This window comes from Odontesthes bonariensis, chromosome 3, assembly GCF_027942865.1.
Source record: "Odontesthes bonariensis isolate fOdoBon6 chromosome 3, fOdoBon6.hap1, whole genome shotgun sequence".
Taxonomy (NCBI): Eukaryota; Metazoa; Chordata; class Actinopteri; order Atheriniformes; family Atherinopsidae; genus Odontesthes; species Odontesthes bonariensis.
In genome coordinates, this window is record NC_134508.1 from 14,015,061 (window position 1) to 14,031,823 (window position 16,763).

General features: G+C 41.3%; 1 protein-coding gene across 1 annotated transcript in view; it reads left to right on the forward strand.

Moving 5' to 3' along the window:
• Positions 1–10,566: 10,566 nt before the first annotated feature.
• Positions 10,567–16,763, forward strand: part of suclg2 (succinate-CoA ligase GDP-forming subunit beta) — a 106,080-nt gene continuing 99,883 nt past the window's right edge. The window contains exon 1 of the mRNA XM_075460413.1: positions 10,567–10,664. Within this exon, the coding sequence (XP_075316528.1) occupies positions 10,581–10,664 (84 nt within the window). The 5' untranslated portion in view covers positions 10,567–10,580. The remainder of the gene's footprint in view (positions 10,665–16,763) is intronic.

Here is a 16,763-nt window from a genome sequence, read left to right on the forward strand (position 1 = left end):
CTCTTGAAGCGCGTTAGAGGCCGCAGTAATCTATTGGCTCCAATTTACCATCAGTGATAAACCAACCATAATGACTTTTTTAGACCAAGTGCTGCGTTGAATTCTTTATCCAGTCTTTACATATGGTAGTGACGGGGCTTTCAAGAAACATGCCCAGTGGTGAGAGGGCAATTTTATTGTGGTCAGTGAAGCATAATTGATCACGTTATGGGTTCTGAAATTCTCCAGGCCACATTTGGGCCCTGTGTAGACCAGTCAGGTTTGAATTCTGGGCGGAAGTGAACTAGCTTTGCTTGGGATGTCGTTGTTTTCCTCAGTGTAATTTGCACATCAGGGAGAGCGCTCCAGCTGTGATGAAAGGAAACTGATTCATAATTCATGAGGTTATAAATGCGAGAGCAACGGGCTAATGGGCAATGTGCTGTTATGTAATGAAACACAGCATAATGAAATGTAGGAATATTGTATGACCCTTAAAATAAGAGCCAGGGTTTTCTAATGAATATGGAAGCTGGGTGTTAGACGCTGAGTTTATTTAATTTCACTGAAATATAGGCCAACTGTAAAATTATAAAAGCAATTATGTTTCTGTTCAGGGTGAACGGCTCTTCGACAATGTATATCTACCTGACAACTAGAAAAAAGATAAGTGCCATCATCAGCTACACAGACCAATCTCAATCATTGAATATTCAGTTTCGTCTCTTCCGCAGCATTGTATACAATGGAAATAATTGACATGAAACTCTCTTTTGAAGTCACACTGTTCCAGCACAGGTCAGACATTCCTCCAAAATAAATCATTAAAAATGAAAGATAAAGAAAGGTGGAGGGACAAATGGGAGAAAAAAGGAATGATAAACAGGGAAAGAGTGGGAGAAAAAGACGGCAAGAGCATGCTGAGGAAGCAGAGTTCCTTTATTCTCATGCCACACTCAGGAAAAGGCCACATCAATGATGCTGGCTGTTTCCAGCAAATAGAATAAAAAGGGAGAGGGAGAGAGGTAGCCGTGAAGCGGGAGAAAGTGAGCGTAATCCATTTGAGATTCTGGAAGGGACTCAGTCCTCCCTGTCACTCGTCCATCCTTCCCAGAAAACACAAAGAGCATTATGCATGAAGCCCAGAAGGTCTCCAAGCACACGTCATGCTGTTGCCCAGCTCTACCGTACAAAGTCGCACTGACACGATTTCTCCAGGAATTCACAATGCTTCATAACACAATGAAATACGTCCAAATCAATGAGAGGTTAAGAGGTGATAATTCCTGCAGCTTTCAGCTTTGACCACCCCTCAGTCCTCTTATTGAAGTGTGACTAACAGCTAGTCACCTTTCCAATATGACATCTCTTTCCCTGTAGGTAGGGTTTGAAAAAAATGACAAGTAGAGAGTTATAATAAAGAATATTGAAATGCATGTCCTCTGTTCTTTTGAAGTCTCAAAGTGCAGTCTTTGATTTTCTTTGATTTTTGTGTATTTCATAATGAGTCATAATGAGACGATAGAAAAAAAGCTAAAGGCTGAGTCAGATCATACTATGTACAAGCTATATGATGGCATGCCTCAACAAAGAGCCGGTATTACAGAGCCACGCTCACCTTTGCATGCATCTTTATAACACCCCCACTGGCAGAAACTCCAGCGTGTATAGAAATTTCAGATATGACCAGTCAAAGACCCAAACTTTCCCTTGATTCTAGCATGTTTATGCTCATAGTTTTCAAACTATATGTCCCCATATTCATCTGCGTGTTCTACATATGCAAAACAGAAAAATGACTCATTTTTAGGTCCAATCATGTCTTCAGATCATGATTCATAAAAGGGCTGCAAATGCTGACGTATATATTCGCTGCAAGGGATACACAGTGGTGTTGTTTCAGTAATGATAAAGGAAGAGATTTATTTTATTTTTAAGAGATGGAATTATTTTTAAATCTTTGCACAAATGAAAATCAGTATGAAGTAAAACAAAATTCCCCTGAGCTGACCAGCCTAAACAAGAGTTTTTTTTGTTTTTTTTTCAGATGCCATTCTGTGTTCAGTTTCCAGTATGTTCGGTTTTCCATTTCCACTGAAACCATATGTAGCTGAATTTGTGATACATATTAGAAATTAAGAGCACATAGTCAGCATTTGGTATGTGGATTCTCAACTTGTTTGAATAAATATTGACGGCACTAAGGCCTGCAAAGGTTGTTCGCCGCTTCCAGATGAGCCCCCACTTTATGTTAAAACTCAGTCCACTGGGCCATAGTATAAAACTGAGACTGAATGATGGTTTAAGAAAAAGTAAAGGGGTTTAATTTTTTATTTTTTCCTACTCTTAAAAACAAGCCAAAATGGTGTCATTACATGATGCCAATATGACTCATATAACTAAGTGTTTCCACACCAGAGCAGATGCCATTCTCAATTATTTTGTTTAAGAGTCCTCATAAGGAGGAAGGAAGTGTGCAACACCTTGAACCACGTGTCTACAAGATTGACACCAACTTATGGCTATTTTTTTCATTTTGGAATTACGTTGAGTCAACAACACAACAACCCATTACTGCAGTTTTGTCACCTCCTGCCTGGCTTCAGGCAATAACTTTATTTGGTTAGATTAGAAAACTATCATAAATACATTCTTTTGACAGCACAACCTTCACACTCATGGACACTATTTTGTTGGTTGCTCTGTGAAACTTTGTCACTTTCTGGCTGGCTTTGTGAAAGAACATGACACAGTAAGGATTAGAAATCAAAATTACTTGGGCAGAGTTAGAATATGATCATGGTTACAACTAAAATAAATTATTCTCATTAGCTTTACCATCATAGACCACTGGTGATTGCATATTGTTTAAATTTAATTGTAGGTCGTATCTGCCTGCATGAACAGACAACTTGTGGGCACATTTTGGGAAGGAGGACAGTCTCATAGCATGGTGAGCAGCAGGTGTAGTGGTCTCCCTGCAATCCATACACTTTGGTGTAGATACACCCACGCTTTATCTACACCTACAAAGGTGCAGGCAATGATGTCAGTTTGGATAACGAAGCCAACGCACCACCCAAAGACTCTCGCGTTGCCACTGCAAGGCCAGATAGGATGCAGATGAGCATAATAGCTGCTTAATCATTATCACTTTCAGCTTGCTGTTGTTGGTTTTCAAGTTTGTGAAAACATGTTCTTCATTTATTTACGCTGGCTTCCTCCCACAGTTCAGACATGCAGGTCAGGAAAATGAATAAATCAAAATGGTTTGTAGGTGTGACTTGTTCTCTTAGTCGTTGTTCATGTCAATTTCAGCTGTTGTTTATCAGGGCTTTTCTTTCCCAGTGAATGATAAGGTGAACATATTTCAGATGATGCCTCAATTTATAGATGTCCAGATGCTCTCCTCACAAAGAAGCTGTAAAGACAAAGGCTGTCAGATGACTGAGCTTTGGGGAGAGGCTGAATCACAGGTGTCACTTAGAATTCAGCTTTGTCACACCACGGCCCAAACCACTGCAGACAAATATTGGTTTTGTGTCAAAAAGCTACTTGAAAGTTAGATGTGTTAATCTTCCTGCTAATGGCCTGGCAAAGGCTTTCTTATTATTCTGGTCCCAGTCTCCCTCTACTGAGGGTGCCTTCACAAGGTTAATTAGTAGAGGGTCTCCAGAGGTTTCCCACTCAATGTGGGCTTAGGATAGTGGAGGTCCCTCAACGCAAACAAGGTTAATGGAGCCTTAGATAACTGCCTCCTCCTCATTCCCTCATCCACATGCATCCACATGTTACTGTACCTAAAGTTATGCATCTGCCTCTGAGGTGGAAAGGCTGTTTGCCTTGGGAGTGCAAACTGTAGGTATAAGCTGTCTAGCTTACATTTGCATCTGCTTGCAGTCAATGCATTATTTAAGTAATACTTCTGTTGGCGTTGGGAAATAGCAGTATGGTAAACAACCAACTGCTATTTCTAGTAATAAAGTGTGATGAAATCTAAGAATCATCATGTGCCAGTGTGCAGAAGGAGCAACAACAGAAAACATTTTCACAACTGAGAAATGCATTTGGATATCATTTTGCCCAGAAAACCATTTTAGGAACCACCATCCATCAATGATCTTGCAGCGCAGGAGCTTTTCTGATGTGGGCAATAATGTCCTATTGAGCTAATCTCAAGCCCCTGGGTGTATCTGTCATCGTTCCCCAAGAGAAAGAGGCAGTCACACAAGACTTAAATCAAAGAAATAACACACAAGGCGAATGGGGCCCCTTCGAAGGTCACAGTGTCACAAATGACTTTGCATCACGAGTCACACTCTGAATCACACTCTTGAATAAAGTGTGTCCTGAAGCCGTTCCCTGAGGCGCATGGTTAAGCACACTGCACCTGGCCATTTGTGCCACTCTTTCCACTTCCTCCTCTCCTCCACCTCTATGACCTTTGTCAGGAAGAACATGATTTATCACACCAATATCCCCTTCACAACCATCCAGATTGCTTTGATTTCTCTATTGACATCTTCCGCCATTCACCTGCATGCATTTTTCATGCATGTCATGGCATACTAAGCCTGCATGCTCAGATGCTGGTGTCAAGAAGATAGTCCAAAAAAATCCCGATATGTCACAGCTGCCTGGAGCTTTATACACAAGTCGTGTTTACTTTATATTCTATGGGTTTAGAGGCTGGCCAGAGGATTTCTATCTGTCTGCACATCTTCTTGTCCATTTGAAGATATGGGCTTCAGAGAGAAAGGGATGAGAGGCATCCTGCTGCGTCTTCGAGGTCACTGGTAGAGGAGGGCTGCTGATATGCTGGAGGTTTATAAGAGCAATGAGAGGCGGGAGAGGAACAGCTAAAAGTTTGAAATCATGACCCGGTCCTCCTTTGGTGACGAAGGTGGCACAGCATGTGCTGAGAGGCTTGTGAAAGTATCTGGCTCCTCTTACACTCATATGCACATCGAAGCGCTTTCCAAGCCTCTACTGGCCCTGCCACTGTGCTTCTGACTGTTTGTGTGCGTGGTGGGGGGATGTGGATGTTTGTGTGCTTGGTTTTGTTTGGGTTATCAATTCTGTGCTTGCCTGTGCAGTGAGCCATGCTGTGTGTGGTACTGAAGCCTGTGAAAAAGAAAATAAAAAAGTCTTTTGAAGCCAGCTTTTCAGATGTCACCTCTCCTCATGCTGTTGAAGTTGAGAGTTTGTCAGCATTAGTTTTCCTTTGTGAGAATACAAGAAATTCTCTGTAACCCCCTACTGCTGCAGTGCAGCATACCTCTTAATGCACGAGAACTGCACGGTATCTCTGCTGGAGAGACCCACCATTGTTGCTAAATGTATTTTCTAACCTGCATTCATGATTACCAGATCACTCATCTCCATTAAAGCTTTTTTTGTGTGATCACAATTTGATATCACTCCTGCTTTGATCCTAGTACGTTATTTCCATCCTGGGAAATGCAGCAAAACCTGTAGGAACATCACACACTCATAGACCCAATACTTCACAAGCTGCGTTTGATGCATCTGTCTCCAAGCATGGGACTGACTATGTTATTCCACAGCACATTAATGGAGGGCCTCCAGCTGAGTGTGGCTGACAGACATCTGGAGGAGAGAGATAGCTAAGATGTGGCAGCTTCTGTCGCTGTATTGATTCAATCTCCAACGCTGACATTCAGAGCAGACACAAACCAAGCTTTGGCAATCTTATGTTCTCTGGCCGTATGGATTTTAGGGATAAAAAATAGAAAGTTATGGTGGGTGCTGCTGAAGTTTGGCAGTCAGCACTGTAGAAAAGTCTACCCTGCTTGTCTTCCGGAAGAAAATATGTTTACTGTGTCATACCCTGTAAAAACTCTTTGGGAGTAAATGGCAGGATAAGAGGAAGAGTTTTGATTCATACATATGCATAGCTATGACATTGTGAACTCCATGGGTCAGCATGGAAAATGATGACTAATTATGTTTGCCGTCTGTCATATCAAAAGATGTGCTGAGCACAGGAAGGCAATGACCCCCCCTCCCCTTTTCACATTCTTCTTTTGTCCGATCTCTGTCACTCTCAGCTCTGGGTAGCATCTCTTTTGCCATGCCGCAAAAATTTCAATGTCAGGCAGTCTGTGTGATTAAGCTGCTATATTTCCTGTTTGTCGAACCAGCAGTTTAGTTCACTACTGCTCCATCTCTGTCACTCATTCCCTGGCTAACCAGAGTAATGTAAATCTATAGATACATATGTATTGTAAAGCAGATTCCAAACCATATTTGACTGAGATCCCAGCTTCTGTCTGACTAAATATTCTTAGCACTTCCACGCATGCATGTGCCCTTACTCTTATATGTGCTGCCTGCTCTTTGGCCTCTTTGACCTTTTGCTCTTTTGTTCTTAGGGCACTGCATTATTGTATGTGCATATATTCAAAAAGGTCAAACCTAGCAAGTTGGTGCATGGCCCCTCTGATTTTCTTTAAGGCTGAGAGAAGAAGTGTGAGTGCAAGTTGAATAAAAGCAAAAAACAGTATCTGCTTCATCCAGAGAAAGGACCAAAGAAGTGTCCAGGATTTCTGTGCACATGACACAGAGAGCGAGAGGAGCAGACTTTGGATCTGTTAAAATTGGTTTTGTTCTCAGACATAATAAGTGCTGTACTTTTCCACGATACACACCATATATTTCACTTGGACAATATATACATACTGTGTATGTGTGTGTGTGTGTGTGAGATCTGCCTTTTGCTGAATGTATGGAAGAGTTATATGGCTGTTAAATGTGCAATGTTGTGTATAGTGCCTTGTGTATATGTTTATATGTTTATATGTGTATATGTTTATATGCGTATATGCTACTGGACACCTTAATTCCCTTCGGGATTAATAAATGGTACTCTACGCTACTCTACTATATGACCTTAAATGATCCAGGCATAGTGAGACAAAACAATTAGCCTGGAAAAGCAGGTGCAAGATTCACACACACACACATTGTTTGGCTTATCCAGAGAACATGACGAAAACGGTGTTGAACCGACTCATGCCCATAAACCAAGAAAATCAGCTTGTGGAGACAGAGAGAGAAACACATATTAGACTAACGTTTTAAAAAATGACAGAGGGATAGCAGATGAATAGAAAGGGAGAGTGTGGTCCAGCAGGCTCTGGATGTCAGCATCAAGCTGTAAGCACTGTGGTTTGTAAGTCAAGTATCCCGCTGCTATTTGGGTGAGGGAGGAGGCGGTGCTCACCGCACAGCCTGTTGGGAACTGTGCCTCTCCATTTCCAGTACTCTGATGACTTGCAGCTTCACTGAGTGGTGACTCACAATAGATTATTGGGGGGAAACCACAAGTTAGTTGCTCGTGTTCCTGCTGGGAGACGAGCAGAGCGAGGAAACAATAGGACAAGAGGGAGTAACATTATGCAGGATTGCCATCACCCACAGGGCCTTTGAGAATTGCGCAAGGGGAAAAATAATAATTGAAGCCATTTCTAACATGAGCAAGTATCTTATGTCAACATCTCTGCTATGCAGTTTCCAATACTTTGTAAAAACACAAGATAAGATTAGATCAGTCTTATTTCATTAGACAATGACTTATGCATTAGAACAAAAAGAGCGGTGTTAAAATTGGCTTTGTTCTTAGACATGATAAATGCATATAAAATAGTCTCTGTACTTTTCCACTATGCACACGATATATGACCTTAAATGATCCAAGCATAGTGAGACAAAACAATTAGCCTGGGAAAGCAGGTGCAAGAGTCACACACACACATTGTTTGGCTGATCCAGAGAACATGACGAAAACGGTGCTGAACCGACTCAGGTCCAATCATACTCGGTCGAGTGTAAGTCCAACCTATGTGAAATAATGAGTCATATAAATACGAAATGTACCCGGAAATCGGGGCTCGGGCTGACGGATTTCCTGCGAGAGGTCTGTCGTTCTAAGTCCAGCTGTACTTCACGTGTGACCACCAATAAATACTTTATTTAACTTGAGATTACTCCGGCTTGTTCTTGAGCTTCCAATGAAAGAATCGAGCTAACAGCGGTCGATAAAACATTCCTTTCTAAAGAATCTAAATGTTGGCTGAGACTGCCTACCAACTGCCTTCTTTGACACGAGTGACGATTGGATTGCACTACTTTGAATAATTATGTGACTGCCATTACAACAGACAAAAAATTACTTGAAAAAGTGAGGATTTGTCATTTCAAACAAGAACATTTGAATTGCATTAAACAGGGTTATTGATATTCTGACAATTCTGAATGCCCATTCCCTTCAGAGGAGAACATTTCCTCTTTGAGACAGAAAAAAAGGGGAAAATGAGGAAAAGAAAAAAGGAAAAATCCTGGAAATGCTCAAGCTCAACTTTGTCTTGTAGTGACTTTTTTAGACTCAAGTCGAGCATACCACCCTTCACTGATAGACAGAAAAGGGGCGGGCAGTTTATATATTCAACAGGATTTGTTGACACGCTGAAATACTATGCCAGTGCAGCACACTATGCCACTCACTTCATCTGTGTTCTTACTGTGGTTATGTTAAACTGGCCTGCTACCAAAGGAATATTTTGCTGTTGGAATATGGATCACTGACTATCAAAATCTCTCAACCTAAAGAAGGGGGTTAAGAGCAAAAAGATCAAATAAACATGAGGCAGATTCTTTTCCAGTTGACTTAAGAATAGCCCCCATTTGCACATTTGAAAAGTTTCTCAAAGGTTTTATCATGTAGACTTAGTTATCTGAGCATAACGGGGCTTGGTAAAGGATCTCTTGGCTGTAGCTGTTCATCATCATCTCCTCCCCTCTGTCTTGTCCTCTGCAGCCTGCTGACACTGATGGTTTCTAAGTGAGTATCTCTCTCTCACTCTGTCATAATCACTGCTCTTTATGATCGGTTTGCCCTCTCTGCCCTTTCAAGATGCGGCATGTAATGAGGGCTCTGGAGGACTTTGTGAGTGGGCTATTTAGCTATTCAGACAAGACCAGTTCACACATCCCACGCTCTCTAACTTGACTCCCTACCAATACCTTTCAGCTGAGGATGGTGATTGTTTGTCCTGCTCTCAAGGTCAGAACTCTGAATGGAGCCGGAGCAGCTCCAATACTCAACACCCATGACGGGCCTTTTAGTGTTTACTTGCTTCACGGTAATTGATTGACTAATTTAACTGAGCTCTTTGAATATTCAGTTCAAATCCTCCAGCAAATACAAAGATGTACTGTAAGTACTCCACAGCAGCCTCAGCAACATGAAGGATCACTTTCCCCAACTGTTATGAAGGACAAAATCACCACAGGGCTCACTTTTGAAATAATAAATGAAGAAGAAGTTTTTATTTATTCCTCGGTTATTTACATGCCATATTAATCTGTTGAGAGTTGTTCACATAGTTCCATATTTATACAAAACACCAATCTACTGACATGTTACAGCGCAGTGACTCATTCACTTGTGATGCTGCTAGACTGCGGACAAACAAGTACTTTTTCTTTAGAATAAATTACCTTTAATTCTGAAACAACCACTGTACACTTCTAGTGCCCGATACACTGTAAAAATATGAAGAAATACATATAGTAATGTATAACCTTTATGTTTCCAAACAAATGTAACAAAGTATCTGTAAGCACAATGCCCATCACTGATAGGATTATTCAGACACACTGATTGGCAATTCATGAAAAAGATTAGCATGACAACATTTACAATTTCCAAAAAACAAACAAACAAACAAACAAACAAAAAAAATAGAGTAGGGGATTAATCACCATAATTAAATATCATCATTTACCCATATGAAATCAAGGAAGAATGCAGGCAGTATTTTCATTTTTTCAGTATTAATTTTTTTCACAACTATTATTAGTCAATATATGGTCTGTTTAAACCATGATACTCAATTAAACAGTGAACAGACCCCACACAACCCAAGCCCAAACATACCAAACCAAAACATAAACAAACATAATTTTCATAATGAGCCAAATTTTTTTTGTAAAATAATAATAACTTATCAAATTATACAAATAGTATGATAGGATATTCAAAGAATAATTGTTTGTCATTGCAGTTACAGGTGAGAGTATCATCATCAGGGTGCTTCTTTTTGTTTTAGTCTTATTTTTGATCATTTTTAGTCATGAGAACAAAGAATAAAAAGGAGACTTTCTGTAGGTCTATTTAATATCCGTATTTTCCAAACATTTCATTTTGGCCGGAGACTAACAGCTGTCAGTGTCTATATGTTCGGATGTGTGTTTTTCAGGGGGAATTAAATAAGTAAAAAGCTGGCAGTACTTTTTGAAAAAAAAAAAAAATAGCTCAAATAGCTGGAGTTTTGTGTAATAGCTCCACTCAAACCCACAACTCCTATGTAGAAAACTAAACACAAAACCTGAATATACACTCGAGTTGTTGTTGCACTGGACCACAGTCTGGACTTTCCACCTCACAATAAACTTTGCATTGCGAATGTGGGTGTCTCCTTTTTAAGCACCGCCCCTGTCCTCCTGTTGACCTATGAACAGCTCCTTTTTCACCCACGTGCTTCTAGCGTCACCTCTCTCCAGTCTTGCGTGTCAACATGGCGGCATCCATGGCATCCCAGGCTGCTGCAAGAGGACTGAGGACAGCGACATCAAAGCACATACTTCTCGACAAACTAAAGGTAGCATTGCAGCGTATATGGTCGACAGTCCGTGCCTATCCTCGTGCGGGTTGGTTGGGGTGTTACTGGTCCGTTGTCACCGTCTCTGGGAGCAGGCAGCGTAGTAGCAGGGCTAACAGGTTAGCATGTGTGTGTGGAGAGGGGCTTTGGCAGATCACAGTTCACCAGAGTGTCAGTCCTGTGGTGATGTAACTGGGCTCTCACTGCAGCCTTCAAAATCATTGAGTAATAACTGTAATTACGCACGTCACGAAACAAGTGCTGTTGTTCAAGATGGTAGTTATTAAATGAGCTTTTCTGAGGAAAATGTCACTGAACTATTTAAGCCGTGCCTGAGTGTTGCAAAGTGTGAAGTACAGTACAGCGCTTTTTGTCTCACTTTACTCGACCATGCCATACTTGTATGTTTGCTAATATACATGGCTCAAAAATAAAACTTGTTAGGCTCTGCTTTTTTCTTCTTATATTTAATTTGACTACTTGCTGTTCATGTTTACTACTTAAAAAAAAACAATAAAAAGGGATCTCTTGGTCCCTAAACCCTGCCCTCAGGACATAGTTCACCGTTTTGGACTCCAGCCCCGTTTCAGATAAGGCCTCAGTACAAGGGATAACTCTTACCCTTTGATCTTCTGGTATTTGTTTGTGAGCTTTGAATGAATGCTCGGAGTTAATTGGATTTAATTAGTCTTCTTACACAGTCACAAATGATTACAGTTGGACCATCATTTGTAAGGAATGTGGCGCAGTGATTACAATCAGAATTAAGCAAAGCCTGTGAGAGCAGTGTGGTATAAATCTCCCTGCCTGGTACTTAATTGCAAACAAATGGAAAGTAAGCAGAGTTGTGTTTCTATGATAATTTCCAAAGCTTCAGATAAGTCGGTCTTGGAGATTTATTTGGTTTATCTTTCGTGTTTCCGATGCATTTTTTTTCTAAGAGTAGCGTGGCTGTCCATACTGAAAGGACAAAGCAGAGGTCTGTTGATACAGCAAACACAAGTCCAGCCAAGGGACGGTTCAACTCGGGCCACAGCATATAATGGTGCTTGAAAGTTTGGCAACGCTTCTGAATTTTCAAGCTAAATATGTTTTAGGCAGTTAAAACTCTTGTTCTAAAAGTCGATACAGTAAAGGAAATGAGGCAAAAACATAATACTTGATTAGAAATTCTCCGATATTGCACGTGTGAGCAATAAGAAAAAAAGTACTAAACCTTTTTACCTCATGTAAACTGCTTGCATTTCTGTTTAATTAAGAAATGGACATTATCTTATTTTTCTGCAAGCTGTTCAGAATAGACATTTAAATGTATGCATAGACTCATACAAAACAGTAAACATGCTTCGTAGTATGCCTTTAGTGTTGTAAGATATCAATTGTAGCGTCAGCATTGCAATGTCAAATAGGTCAAATGAACTCAATCCCATCACCGTCGTCTATTTTGCAGCGTGATACATGAAACTTTGAACAGCCATTCTTTTTTTGTGCCATAGTTTCGACAGAACTAAGGATGCCTTTGACACATTTAGATTGATTACCAGTGACATGTAGGCTCTGCACGTGCACAGCAAAGTTAGCGCAATAGTTATGAGCAACAGTCGTTCTCTGGAATTGGGTCGATTTCTCTCAAATTGAGAGAAATGAAACAATTGCTTCTCTGCTGATGCAAGAGTCTTGACTGCCTTCTCCTGGGCTCAACTGTTCCTCCCTCCCCACGGTGGGACGAAGGAGGTGTGTAGCAGCCTCCAAGCTCTCCCACTGACAGATCGCTGCTCAGAGCCAGCGCCTCCCTGTTGCCTTCTCTCTCCTGGGTTGGAGAAAGGGCTACAGTTTAGCTGTGAGCCTCCACCTTTCAACTTTGTTCTTTGCACTGCTCTCCTCAAGTCTGCAGGGAGGACAGCCTTAGAAGAGGAAATGAGCTCACTTCTGAGGAAGGTAGCGGTAATGCCAGTCCTACAGTCACAGAAGGGCTTCTCCTTCAGAGCTTTGGTGCGTCGAAACAAATTGTATACCTTTACATAGCATTTAAAGCCCTTTTTAACAAGTTAAATGAAGTTACAACATCAATATTTCATCCAAAACATTTCTGCTTAACCACTTTGATGATTTATTCAGGAGAGGGCTGAGGGAGAGAGTGGGGCACTATCAATGTGTGCAGTGTATTTCTCCAAAGCCATATCGCAATGGTGGAAGAAATGTGGTTTACACAAAAAAAAAGTAATTTTAGTATGGAACTGCGCAGGTTTTGTGCCAATAAATGCTTTAAGACATCACTCTGCTTACTGCTGCAGTGCTTTTGTGAAGGTACTTGGAGGTCAAGTACAAGGGCTCTGTGGGGAAGAAGTAACCAATATCAGCCAGTTGTATTTGTGTGTAAATAGGATTAAGGACAAACTCATCAATGCAGTTGTGAGATTACCTCAACGAAATTATAACTCCTCTCTAAAGCCCTTTTGACACAGCTGTCACCCACTAACATCTGGCTTTGGAGCGCAACGGGAAAGTGTTTGATTGACATTCAGTCCCGCGTCAAATGCCTCTGCAGAGGATGTTGGCTTGTATCCTCCCCGGCTCGGCAAAGATGGGAGCATTTGTGCACAGGCTAATTTTCAATGAGGATGCTGTGGTCCAGGGTTCAAGAATGGTCTCAGCTCGGTTTTTCTTTGCAGAAACACAAAAGAAGCGGCTGCAGCGGCTTACACCGAGGCACTGTAACTGACAGCTAGCTACAACGTTGACAGAATTAGGTGACATTAATTGATTTTATCGTCTGTAAGACAACTGGGAGCTTGTCACTCTGTGCACTCTGTGCTGCTGTGTGAAGCAGATGTCAGCAGACCTGTTAGAAATAGTAAAATATCTTGTCTAGCTCAGAGAGCTGTGATTAATCAGAAACAGTGGTCCAACGCGGCCTGCAGGATGCAGCGTAATACCAACCGTTTGTGTTGTCATAGTTGCAGGCTTGTCCCCTGGGAGGCAGTAGTAATTACTGGACGTTACTCCAGTTATGGATATATTGTAGTTCTCAGAGGTGTGAGGATGAACATGCCATTACTGGCATTGGGAAATGATTTAAGCAGCTTGTTTTAGTGGGGGTACCCATGTTTAGAATTATTTTTTAAATATGCTTTCTTGGTTTAGAAATGGCACGATTATCGTTTGTGTTTTACAATATTGTTGAAAGATTTTATCGTTGCTTCAAGACGTTTAATGTATGCATTCTTATGTGTGGGAATGCAGCCACAGTAGTAAGAGGAGTGGAATCAATTTTTCCGGTCACAGCTAAACACTTTTTGCCAATTTTTGGATTTGAAATTTAAAAAAAAAAAAAAAAAAGTCTGCTCTGTCTGTCTGGTAAGTCTGTTTTTATGTTTTGAAATTTGTGACACAAACCTATAGCTCTGCTGCAAGGCCTTCAATGGGTGGTGAAACCCAGGGGTTCTCTGCAACTGAAGTCCTTAGACAGATCAATGATCTTATACTATAATTCTGAGGAAGCTGTAAACTCGCTTTCATGCTCTGTCACTTTATCGATGTGGATCGTTCATGTTCCATCTTAAAATCAAGAAACGTTCATATCTCTAGATATTATACTGTTGAAATTCTCCTTTAAAATGTACGCAATTCCCTGTCTGTGCTTTTCTTTTGTTGCCCATCATCTACCGTATTTTTCTTTTTTCGAAATGCACATGCATGCTGGATATAATGCGTTCTGCCTCAAACAGTGGATGCCTGGCAGTGTAAAAAGACTGTTGTTTTGCAGCAGCGTGCACTTAAAAAGTAAGTTGCAAAACTTCTAATCTCACTTTTACTGGCTCTTGTCCCTACTTCTTCCTCTCGTCTCTCTCCCTTTCCTTTCTCCGCCTCTTACTCTCTATACAATAAGGTGATAAGAGTAATGATCTGGGGTTCTCTCTGGTCCACAGCACAATATCAGAGCCTGAACTGATTGACAGCCAGGTATCGCCACAATACAATCGAATCAGCTCTGGCAGAATGTCAGCCATGCTGAGAAATTCCATTTGCCATGATTTGTCAACAACAATACCGAGGACATCACAATATTCAGATGGTGAGGCGCCGCGGTGCTCTTAAAGGAGTAGTGGGATGTTGTTGTTTCTTTGTCTCTCTCTCACTCATAAATCAAATCTCCTGAATTCTTGTCTGCACACTGAGATAATCCTCAGAATGTTTTTCACCATCTGGGACATGGTGGTGAATTGTAAACATTTGCTAAGTTTTTATTTTTGCAACGTGCTCCTCGTTAGTAAAAATCCAGCGGTGTTGAAGTCCAGCATGGCGTAAAGGGGTAAGCTGGAAACATGGCTCAATGAGGCTCAGTCCTGAATATTTTACAGAGGGCGGGGGGTGCGGGGCGGAGAGCCCTCTGCTTGCAGCGACTTCTTTTGCTGGAACTTCAAACGACGAGAGGTTTCCCCCATCTGTCTCAGCAAGAACACATTTACATTTCCTCCCCGCGAGGGACACTGGAGGACGAAGTCAGCTCTTACTGGATTTGAATATCACTCTCCAAGGTTAATAGCCATTTCTGTAGCTGATTTGGTGCTTTGGCTTTTTCAATAATTTAGAAAGGCTGCAGTCATTAGGAAACGTAGCCAGCCTCTTAAACCAGGAAAGCGGCGAATGACTATGGCACTACTGTCAGCGTAAGTCCTGCTGTTGTTCCGTTGTAGATAATGAGGGAGAAGTGCAAGTGATGCAGAGACGTAGTTCAAAAACAATGCCGGCGATTGCTCACAGCTGCAACTGATTAGAAGAGCAGACTTTTGAAGATTACGGTCAATCTCTCCATCACCTTTTGAAATTATACCCTTAAATAAATTGTAAGTATGATTAGAATTTCAAAGAGGAGTTTGCTCGCGGCCACTATCTGTGAATTTTTATGCTCGTTGAGGAGGGCTGATTTGCCCTCAGCAATGCAAGAAAGCTTCCACAGAGTCTATATATCTGTCTGATTTTCCAGTTTCTCTGTCCAAAAAGCAGTACTGGGCTTTTTGTGTCAGAGTAAACATAGTTTTGTATTGCAAAATTACTTCTGGAAGTTGGACTCGCACAAATCCCCCCCGATGCAGTCGCGCTCTGTTTAGCCAAAGATAGGTGTCCAATAAACATGTTGCGTAATGGGGGCTTGGGGAAGATGGTCAACACCAGGCACAGCACCAGACACTTGCCCCTGTAAACATGCATTGTGCCCCTGTAAAAAATTCCCATATACGTCCTTCAGACTACGCTAAGACTGATGTGCCAAGGAAGAATAACACAGACCCGATTTTCCCTATTTCAACCACGTAACCTACTTTAGCCAATGCTGCACAGGTCTACCAAAGAGTGCACTGAAGCGGTTGCATTCGCAGGCATTGGGTGCGTCTGTGCATGTTCAGCGAATGGACCGTGTGTGACGCGTAACGCGCAAAATCAGAGTTTGAAGGTAAGGCCTGCGGCCCGCACGTCATATTTATCAGCGGATAATAGCTCATACATTTTACCAATCGAAGCGCAGTAGGCTGTATGAACCACTACACATTGATGGGTTGCCGTTGCCGTCACCGTGGTCATGGACATAAGGAAGTACTTACAGAGGAGAGTCGGAAGCAATAAGGAGAACTAAGCATGAAGTGGAGGCAGGTGAGAGATTTGTTTTCTCTGTTGTGTCAACGCCCATGCCTACCGATAGGCCACTTTAATTTCTTACACCAAATACACAACGTTTGCATTAAGGCTTAAACAGTGTCTGGATCCATGGCATATGCAAAACGCGAGACAATATACTATTCTGCCTATTATAACCCATTTACGAAACTATTTTAAGCATTATAAATGGGTAAAAAGTAGGTAAGCTAGTTTAAAAGGCTACTCAATCAGGGGAATAACTTATCAGAACATATCAGGAACTCTTAATTTGATTTTTATTTTGCAATATTCCCTCTTGTAGAAGTATATATTGACTGTGCTGCAGTAAGATTAAAAAATGTTCAGTGCCTGGACTGAAATATTGTTAATTATTTTGTATCTGTTGATCTGTTGAAATTTTTTTTTACTGTGTTTTTTAGTAACATTGCCTCTTGTAAAAGGCTT